General features: G+C 43.9%; 1 protein-coding gene across 1 annotated transcript; it reads right to left on the bottom strand.

Annotated features, from left to right (window-relative positions):
* Nucleotides 1-3,414: 3,414 nt before the first annotated feature.
* On the bottom strand, nucleotides 3,415-5,936 carry LOC116237469 (parvalbumin, thymic CPV3). The gene is made up of 4 exons (XM_031606652.1): nucleotides 5,876-5,936; nucleotides 5,374-5,506; nucleotides 4,828-4,937; nucleotides 3,415-3,440 (listed from the first exon to the last, which is right to left on the bottom strand). The coding sequence occupies exons 1-4, from the start codon at nucleotides 5,934-5,936 to the stop codon at nucleotides 3,415-3,417; spliced, it is 330 nt and encodes a 109-aa protein (XP_031462512.1).
* Between the last annotated feature and the right edge of the window lie 4,380 nt (nucleotides 5,937-10,316).

Genomic DNA, 10,316 nt, shown 5'->3' with positions numbered 1-10,316 from the left:
TCCGTGTTGCTGAAATAAATTCCCGTATGGGGCGAAAGACGTAACGGAAGCTCGTGCCACGTGGTCCGTCGGGAAGGAGTGGCGGGCGGCTCTGTTACAGCCGCCGGGTCGAGTCTGAAACAAAAGGATGTTTTGCTGTGCTTTCCAACGTTGTCACCGCTTGTCGCCGTGCCGCCCTCACGCGTCCCTTAACGCCGTCCCACGGGGGGGCGGCACGGGGCGCTTCGGCCGGGCTGCGGGCGGGGAGCTGCCGGCCTGAGGCGGCCTCGCGCGGGCTGCAGCACGAGCCCGGTACGCGCGTGCCGCCCGAAGGCGCGGCTCGCAGCGCTCGCGGCGTTTGAGCCGAACGGTGTTTGAGCCCGCGGTGTGACGCGGGCGTAACGGCCGCGGGCTCGGGGCTGCGCTGCGCTGCGGTTGCCTGTGGGCGCGCTCAGCACTTGGCGGAGCGGAGCTGCTGCCCGCGCACGGAGGGGCCGGGCGCTGGCATACGCGAAATGCCCGACGGACGGGCTGCGCGCGGGCGGTGCCGCGCTTACCGTGAGCTCTGCCGGCACTCCGGCGTTCGGAGCCGAGCGGCCCTCCGGAAGGAACGGAGGCACTGCAGGGACTGCTGAAGTGCGGCGCTGCCCAGTGCAACCCCGCCTCGACGTGGTACCGTGCTTGGTGTGGTATTTGTGGTAATCCACGAAGAGTAAGTGGTAATAGATTCGATTAATTTAAATTATTACATCTCTAATGTACGAATTAACAGGGCAGGAGGAAGCTTCAATTGAGGTTCCAATTTCATCCCATCTTCTTAATTGTACGTGCAGTAACACCACACCTTCACATCTGCAAAGTGGCATCGAATCACCCTGAGTTTGAAATGTGATTCCTAGCCCGTGATGATTAAAATTAAACTGCTGCATAAGTACGTGGAAGCTTGACAGAGGACAGCCCTGGCATCAAGAGACAAATAATTAAGAACTTTATTGGTGCTTTCCAAGTATTACTAAAAAAGAAAATGGGAACATGTAGCCATTCTCTGATGTGCCTGTTTGTAGGAACTGTTCTGAGCGTTCCCATCAGCTGCATAGTAGAGACTTAACAAAAAGACACACCATAAATCACAGTGGGCGTTGGAGCTGACAGCTGTGAATAAGTACAGCTGACAGCTCAAATAGCTGCTCCATTGGCAGCATGTGGTCTAAATGTGTTAACAAATGCGTAGACTCAGCAGTTTGGGATTAGTTTAGCAAATAAATTACAAAATAGTGCTGTGATCCAGCAAAAAGCACAATGCCTGTGTATCCCTGTTCTGTGCCCCCTGTTAATACGTGCCGGGCCCTGCAGCTCTGCGTGGGGATCCTGCCTCTTCCCAAGGGCGTCGTTCATCTCCCCCAGATTTGTTCTTAGTGCGATGTCAAGGAACGCGAGCAGCTGTTGGAGCATCACAGTGAGTGGAGATGGTTTAATAATGGCTGTGTGTGTTTTGCAGACCCAGAGATTTTATAGTGGAAGGCAGTAAGTTTGTACTAGCTCTGGCTGTGGTTAAGAATACAGTCACTGAATAGCAATACAAAATACTTTCATGCAGAACTCGAGATTGTGAATGTTTTGCTTTATTTCACGTGTTTAACAGGAATGCCTCACACTTGCTAGTAGCCCAGACCTGTGGTGTGCATGAAAGAAAAGCTGGGAAGACAGGATGAGGAAAAGGCTAGACAGGTAATATAGGATGTCAGCTCTGAAGATGAATTACAGCAGCACATCAGTTATTTCCCTATTTTCTCTTGATTGATCCTAAGTTTTGTAGGTCAGAAGTCTTACAGGAACTTTTCGTGCAGGGAACTGCCGAATGTTCTGTGTTCTGGAAATGAAGAGGGTTCTGATTTCACTGATTGATTTGTTTTGGATCAGGGCACTGTGTGAATCTTCTGTCCACCTTCTGTTCAGCAGCCTGCCCCAGCAAGGTGTTGCATCTCAGAGGAGAACAACAGAACTTTGCCCATGCATTTCTTTGTCTAGGACTGCAGTGCAAGGGCTGAGATGTTGTACAGAGAGAGAGTACAGAACAACAGTGACTGGAAAAAAATTACTTGGCATGCATTTTCCTGCTTAATGTAATCTGGTTAGTCAAGGTCAGGACATTTAATTGTCACTGAAACGGAGAGTGGTTTGTTTGTTGCTTACATGTGAACCAGTCCAAGACTCTTCTGTCATCAGACTGATTTCATTGCCAAGAACAAACTTTATTTCTTGTGAATATCCTGTGACATCCATCTTGTGCTAGGAGAACCTCCGTGGCTCAGATCCTCACCTTGTGCAAATCTGGTTTTTTAAGGCCTTGATACTCTAGTGAGTCAAGCTGAGTGAGCAAGTTTCTTGAGAAATATATTTCTTAATCTTAAGAAATATTGTTCAAATTCAGTGTTAATGTTTATCAGTTTACATCAGTATTACTTTTGCACAATAATAGGAAAATGTCATGACAATATTAAATTTGGATACTTGGATATCCCAGTATACAAAGAACTAAATTAAACTGAATTAAAATGTTCTGAAATGAGACAAAAATTCTATTTGTAACCATCAGGTGTTTAGAATGGTAGAGCACCATGTACGTGTGTAGAGCAGCAGGCGATTCTTGGCCAGTTCTGCAGTACTTGGCTCCTAACATGGGCATTAGGGTGAGTCAGTATAGAATCTATTTGTGGTACTGTCTGGTGTCTTCATGTTAAGAAAAGGAGAAATTTGGTGTGCTTTAGTGCTTTTGCTTCAGTAATGAACACAGTTGAATCCAAGATGAAATTCTGAACTACTGTTATGTTATGCATGTAAGATACAAGGTGGGAGGGGGAAGAGGGCCTGGTATGTTTGCTGAAGATCCAATAACCAAGTTAGTAGTTTTTTTTTCCTGCACTACCACTAATATTTATAGAGACTTCTGAGATGAAAACAATGCAGTTTATTCTGCGTGTTGTCATTTGCAGGAAAGGGAGGAATGCATCAAAACTGCAGCAATGCAGAAGCATTCCAGCTTAATCCAGAGAGCTCGTTGTTGACAGAACGCCCACTGGCGTCAACCACAGCCATATATGAGGCTCTGATAAGATCAAGGTCTTTCAGAGATTATCACTTTTCGTTTAAGAATTGACACATTTAAGTTTAGTGGTCAGAAAAACAGACACGAGCACAGTATGTGATTAATTTTTATTGGGTATTTTTAAGGGAAATTTCTGGGAAAGCAGAGTTTAGAACAGAGTTAATGGTCCACACAATGAAAAAAAAAAATAGTGTTTCATTATGTTTCTAATGCAGTGAGTAAATAAAGCCACTATCAAGATAAATGCAGAAGGGACTGCTGATTTTCAGGGTTTGCAGTTTCTCTTGCAGATTCATCCTAATTCTGTCTTATTCGGTCATTGTGAACCTTTAAGACTGCACCATTTCCTGAAATTCTGTGGGGAAAAGAAAAAGAATATTTACAATAGAAATATTAAAATAAAATAATTGGGAATAATATATTAATGGCTTATCAAGAGATTAAGAATAGAAAGGAATGGAAAACAATGTCTTGGTTTGTGATCAGAAGGAAAGAAACATACACAAAAGAAGCATTTCCTAAATTTCCTGTTTAGGCAGACAAATGTAGTTAAACAACTGATGAAAAGACAGTGGTTTGTTGACAGTGATGGGGAGTAATGAAGTATTCGGGGTGGTTTTGGTCCTCTGCTCAACAATGATTTGGAGCAAAAATAAAGCAATGGCTAATGTGGAATTTGAGTCAGAAGTGAAGACCTTAATCAGAAGTTCTAAAAGTCAGTCCCCGTGTCTTATTACTGTTTGTGGTGCTTCAGCAGCTGAGAAGTGCTGATTGGGATGGCAGGCTAGAGCCAGAGTCTCTGTGGGGTTCCCTGCGAGTGTTGTGTTTCTCAGTCAGGGGCTGTTATTTGGAAGGCCTTTTCATTGGCTTCTGCGCATTGAGTGTCTGATCAATCCTGTCTCAGAAAGGCTCTATTAAGATACAGATTGCTTCGTAAATCATGTGTGTTTATTCTGGCACGTTTCCTTAGGAGCTGTGCTCGACTCCTTGCCAAGAAGGAAGCAGCAGTTCCCAGCCCCTGGTGCAGGCAGTGGTTCTCTCAGCTCTGTGGGGCTTCCCAATGGGGCTGCTGCCCTGGGCTCCAGCCTGTTTGGTGAGCACTGCTTCCTGCTCAGCATGAGACACAGAAGTGTGGAATTAGGAGGTGGGGAGGTTTCTGTGCCGAGCAGCCATTCATCTGCACCAGCATTTCTTGGAGTGGGTGCAGTGAGCTGCTTCCTAAAGGAAGCATCCTCATCTGATGGGTGATTTCCATCAGCATGCACAGAGCCTCTGGGGCGGTGACACTCAGTTATTCTGTTCTCCTTACACACAACTGAAGGTGAATGCTATGCAGGGAGCTCCTGTGCGCTGCGGGCAGCACTTCTGTGGGGGACACTGCTGGAGGTGAGCGGATGGCGGTGCTGGTGGTGCCCTGGTGCGTGCTGCTACGGGTGGTGCTCCTGCTGCCTTACATCAGAGCAGGTGGGAGAGAAACAGAGATCTGTTCCTTTTAAGCAGCTGGAAATTTACAGTGAGTGGCAATGAGAAGGTTCCTTAGGGCAGCCAGGTGTTGCTTTTGTTGTTTTTTTTTTTTACTTGCTCGTGCATAAGGAGTTGCAGAGATGAACCTGTGCCATCTGACACAGGTCAGTATTGGAGGGCGTTAAGCAAAATCACTCAAGGAATCTTAATGAACCACCAACATAAAAGGGAATTGCAAATCACTTAGAACCTTCTCCTGTTTATATAGAATTTAATACCTTCAGCCCCAATCTTGCCGTCCCCGTCGTGGTCTGCAGCTGCCAGGAAAGTCTTGGTTTCAGAGGCAGTTAGCACTCTTGCTCCACACTCAAACCTCTGAAGGAAATACCTGGGAGGAAAGCACCCTTTGTTATGGTTGTCACATAATCCTGTTTTTGCTGGCTGTATGATTAAAAGCTAAAAGGTATAAAGGTAACTATCTGTAAACAAATATTTGCCATGGTAGCCACGTCCTCCAAACACTACTTTGTTTGATGAGCTACATCTTCCTCGTGTACAGTTCTGCTCTGTAAGTCCAGACCTGCTGCACTGCATTCTGCTGCTACCAGAGCCCAGCCCCAGGAGGTCAAGTAGAAGGGTGGGCATCTCCTGCTTTGCTCTTTGGGTATGGGGTTGTCTACTCAGATACACCGCTAACGATCTACTGAGGGTTTTACCAATGTTTAGCATAACCTGAGGAATCCCCTTACGGAAAAGTTTTAGAAAGAAAGAAGTGCTGATTTTTGGATAGTCTCTTACTAGTCAAGGTAACAGAAAATCCTTACTTGAGCTCATCTTCCTCAATAAAGCCACTTTGATCATTGTCGAGAATCCGGAAGATCTCCTTGAGCTGGCTACTACTCTTTTTAGACATCCCACTGATCTGAAAGAATTTTTTGGGACTAAAGGAATCTGGAGCTGAAAATAAATTAATAAATATATTAACCCCAGACCTCTGTGTTCGCTGTCCCTAGATGGTCTGAGGATGCTGCTTCATTACAGTTTAATTGTTCCAAACATGAACAGTATGTAAAGGCTGACAGGAAATGTTACCATCCTGCGCAGCACCCTGCCACGCACCGAGGGAAGCCATGTGGGGATGGGATACAAACTCAAACCACCCCCAACGTAAAGATCTCCTGAACAAATACATACTGTGGCAGCTACAGGAGAGACTACAGAAGTCTGATTACGTGTGTGCTTGTTCAGTATTCCTTTGGGGCTGCATTAGACTTGCAGTGTGTTGCAGGAAATAGTACATTTTTAGCAAGTTAATTGTTTTCTCACCTTGGCAGTCCCGCAGAGCAGCAGCAATATCAGAAGGGCTTAGAATGTCTGTGAGGCTCATTTTAAACCTGTTAAAAAGTGTATTGCAATCACATTTATGAAATGGAAATGCACATTAGAACCAATTTTTCCTGTGGTTTAAACACTTTGTGACTAACAAGACTTCCAAGGGCAGACGAGTCCAATCGATCAGTCTGAAATTGCTGCTGTTACTCAGTAAATTAGAAGATTTAGTACAGTGCTTCTTTAAAAATAGCAATGCTGGAATAATGCTTTTTAATGAGATGGATTACAGAAATAGTGTTGTGAATTGACTATCAATCTTTTAACCTATTTTGTATCTACGACTTGCATGCTGTTTAAGTACATCCTGTTCTTTAACTCAGTATTACCATCAGTCTAACAAGCAGTCTTACTGGAATGCAAGGCATTGGATGATACCAATAACAGCATAGGCAGTGGGAAAAATAAGCCAAGAAGGTTTCTTTGTTTTCTCCCCCAACAGCTCTGAAGTATAAAAAGAAATCAGATACTTATCTATGTGAGGTCCGTCCGCACAGAATGCCAGGAGTTCAGCTCAAAATCTTACAACGATGGTTATTGTACTTACTACCAGTGCAGCTCTGCACATCAATTTCATTTCATTCATCTCAAGTCACCTGCTCACCTTTATGGTTTTCTCAGCTAGGCCAAGGAAAAATAGCTGAGGAGATACCAGGCAAAGTAGTCTTGTTGGCTCTGGCTGTCACTCTGACTTATAAAGGATTCAAAAGGTGACAATAACCACTACTTGGGTTACTGCTTCATGGATCAAATGTTTGATTTGAGACCTAGCTCAAATTTCTTCCTTAACTAATTAAACTTCTCTTCCTATTTATATCCTAAGATAACGCCGACAAGAACAGTGTTTTTAATAAATCCACTTGTGCTTAATTAAGTACAACTCTGCCATCAAAACATAGCCTTTCGGGCCCCAGGTGTACTAAAGGTTTTCAGTTAACCCCTGGACCTTGGGGCTGCTCACTGCAAGAAGACTCCAGCAGTCAAACCTTTGTGGAAAGAAACTGGTTTGGTTTCCTTAAGCCTGTTCATCCTTTGGAGGGTATAGAGGAAGGTGGGGATGAAAGATCCGAGGTGAGAATGTGCCATGCTGACAATGATAACTTGTCAGCAGGGAGGAGGAAACCAGTGTAATTTAGGGGGATCTGTCTCCTGTGAGCTTCATTTCCTGACCGTGTTCTGCACTGCTGTACCCAGGCTGGGACAGAACAGAAGCTCATGCTTCCATGGGCAGCAGAACTCAGCAACTCGGCCATCTTCTTGTCTGTGTTCCTTGGAAGGCGACGTATAACCAGATGGCCTACTTAATGATTTATTTTGATTATTTTAAATTACACAGAATCAGTAACAGACTTGCAAGGAATTGCAGGAATCGGACTTTGCTCTACTGGAGATAGATGTGTGTGCAGTTTGCAACATGCACTCACTGTATTTCCCTGCTGAGAAATTGAAGTTGCAGGTGTGTAGTAGTGGATTTTTTTTGTTTATGTCTATTTCAAAGTCCCTAATTTTAGAGGAAAAAAATTAAAGCTGGGAACAGTGGGTATGAGGTTTTCCTTCTCAGACTGTAGTAATTCTCATCCTGGCACGAACATTTTAGCATTTCATTGTGAATTTTCACCTTTGTGATCATCACGAGTCGATACAGGATTTCTTAGAAGATTTTCGTGGCCATTTCTTTTGGCATATTTTACTGCCAAGATGTTTCTCCAGGGCAGTCTACATAAGATCTCTATTGGCACCCTTGATGTTAGTGAGAGCACATTGCTGCTCCTGGTCCCAGTAGCAGCAGCCTTCCTTTATTTTTTCTTGCTTTGTGTAAACGTTTGACTTGCCATAATACACTGATTATTACAAGCTAATGAGAATAAAAAAAATGATACAGAGGAAAATAATGAAATCGAGGTGAGCTCAGATTCAAAAACATCTGCAGCTTATTCAGGCACTGTGTTAAAATCTGAGTGCCAGGTGCTCTAAGAACAGCACCTTGTTAGCTCACCTGCTCTGTATGGCATGTGGGGCTCTGTACTGAGAATTATTTGTGAAATTGCATTCACAGTATTAACTGCAACACATATTGTATTGAAGTATGATGTTGAATAGAAGTGAGCAAATTGCTACCATATGCTCACTGTTATTGCTTGTGAAGGGATCGTTTAACGTTTGAAATTCAATGCTGACAACAGGACATGTTTATCTTGTCTGAAAGATGATTTACAGAAGCCTAAAACAGCTGAATTTCAGAATCAAGTTGATGTCACTGTATATCGATACGGGTGGGACTCTAGGGTTACCTGCATTTATTTATTTATTAATGACACCGCATCTGAAGTACAGGTTTCCCTCTGCTACGATTAGAATGAAATCATCAGGAATGAGTACAGCGTGCAAAGGGATATTTCAACTAAATACCCCACTGCCCAGCTCCACCGCCCGCCCCGCTCCCCTGCTGCAGGGCAATGTGTTACGCTGGGTGATTGCAGCCCCTGTGAGGGTTCAAAAACAGGCCTGTAGAAGAAAATTTGTGAAAGATAATACGCAGGCAATGTAATGCTGTGGAAAAAATGCTTCTTATTCTACAAGAGGAGCTGCTAGGTAGCAAGCAGTTAACAACCATGCAAAATCTGATACAAAATCCGAGTACTGTTTCCAGGAATGTTTAACATTTGTTCCTACAAAGAAAAATTATTAATTTGCTGCTCTTTTGTTTGCTTTTGCTCTGCTAATGACTTCTGAAGGTACTATTGAGTTGTTCTTCCTAAGATTTATGTACTTGCACCACTTCACTTCTCTTTTTTTCCCTCTCCGGCGTCATAGTTTGTGCTACTACAGGACTTTAAAGCCCTTCTGTTTGTTTCCTTCTTTCAGAGCCGAACTCCTGGCGATGCAGGTGTTGAACACAGAGTCTTCATATCAATAAGCTCTTGCTAGGAATCTTCTCCTTTCCGCTTTGAAATAAATTTGTTTTCATGAGTTAAAAACAATGTATATATTTTTCTCTTTCCAAGTCAAGTCCAGTTAACTAATAAGCAGTGGAACTTTGTGTTTTAGTAAATCGTTGGCAGGCTGGGGGCTAGCCTTGTGCTCTTTCTGTTCTGTTTGTGTGAAGTACAGAGTGTTAATTGGCAGTGGCAACCAACCAAAGACATGACTTACAGCACATGCAAAGGAAACATCAGCAGTTGTCTCAGGTGAGATCAGAGGAGAGGTGTCAACCTGAGAGCAACTACAGAAGTGTAAAGAGATGCTGTAGCAGCTGTTCTAAAACCCGTGCAGTTCCATCTCTCAGCCCTGGTAGTGTTAGGGCTAGAACAATTGTGCTGTGAGCCTGCATAACAGATTCTGCCTTTGTAATGAGCTTGGAAGTAACTAGAACAGCCTGTGTGGTTGATCATTAATGCCATTGTCTCAGTGATGGCAGAGGATCTTAGTGTGAATATTGCAGGAATCACTGAAGTCTGCATCCCCATTTGAGATGCTGTATCTTGTCACTCCAGGTATACACTTGTATAGAAGAAAGTACAGAATCCAATCTGAATGCTTGCTTGTGCCGTAGTCATCACCATATTTCATGTAAAGGTCTAAGATAATGGTGTAGTATTTTTTTATCTGTTTTATTGCACAATATTAGAACAAGGGTTGAAATCCAGGCCGCAGAAGCCTCAGTGACAAAGCTTTCCTTCCCGAGGCGCAGGATGCGTCCAGCAGCACTGCAGGGCTGAGCTGAGCAAAGACAGGCGTTCTCGTGGGTTAGGAGCAGCATCTCGTGTTCAAGTCCCATCCTCACCTCTGTGTAAATGAGATTGGTTCATATTTGAACACAAGAGCGGAACGGATTAACATAACTGAGTAATAACACATCTCGTTCATAGAGACTTTTCTTATCAGTACTGTCCCCATAGAAAGCAGCCCTGGAAGATCTGTGGCACTGCTGTGTGTGCTATGTGTTTGTCTTCAGGTAGGCTTGCCAGTGCATCTGTGACTCAGTATCACGGTTTTTCACTCTGACCCTAAGCACAATTGCCCAAGCTGTTTCTGACTTCTGTCAGCACAGAGGGTAATTGCAGATGGACTGATCTTAGAAAGTGTAAATTGTTCAAATTTTCTATGTATTTTCAGAATAACTGAGCCCGAAGGTTAATGGCTGTGAAAGAACCTGTGTGCTGCCTTTTGTTGTGTAACAGATATGCACAGAGGTACTGTTCTGTTACCTGAGGCCTTACGTGTGGCTGTATTTCACTGTGACCTGCAGAATACGAAGCCACAGTAATAACATAATGTAGATGGAGTAAATGGTATTGAAGGATTTCCAGTGATTTCTGCTTACCACCTTCCTCAGTGATGTCAGTGGGATTTCTGCCATTAATTTATAGCAGTAGAA

Source organism: Phasianus colchicus, chromosome 16, assembly GCF_987193195.1.
Source record: "Phasianus colchicus chromosome 16, bPhaCol1.hap1.1, whole genome shotgun sequence".
In the NCBI taxonomy this organism is placed as follows: Eukaryota; Metazoa; Chordata; class Aves; order Galliformes; family Phasianidae; genus Phasianus; species Phasianus colchicus.
This window is presented reverse-complemented; position numbering and strand designations above follow the sequence as displayed.

Coding starts and splice junctions, on each gene's coding strand:
- LOC116237469 (XM_031606652.1), bottom strand. CDS start 5,936: ATGAGCCTCACAGACATTCTAAGCCCTTCTGATATTGCTGCTGCTCTG. Junction 5,507..5,875: donor TGCTCTGCGGGACTGCCAAG/GTGAGAAAACAA, acceptor ATTTATTTTCAG/CTCCAGATTCCTTTAGTCCC. Junction 3,441..4,827: donor CGGCAAGATTGGGGCTGAAG/GTATTAAATTCT, acceptor TTTTCCCCACAG/AATTTCAGGAAATGGTGCAG.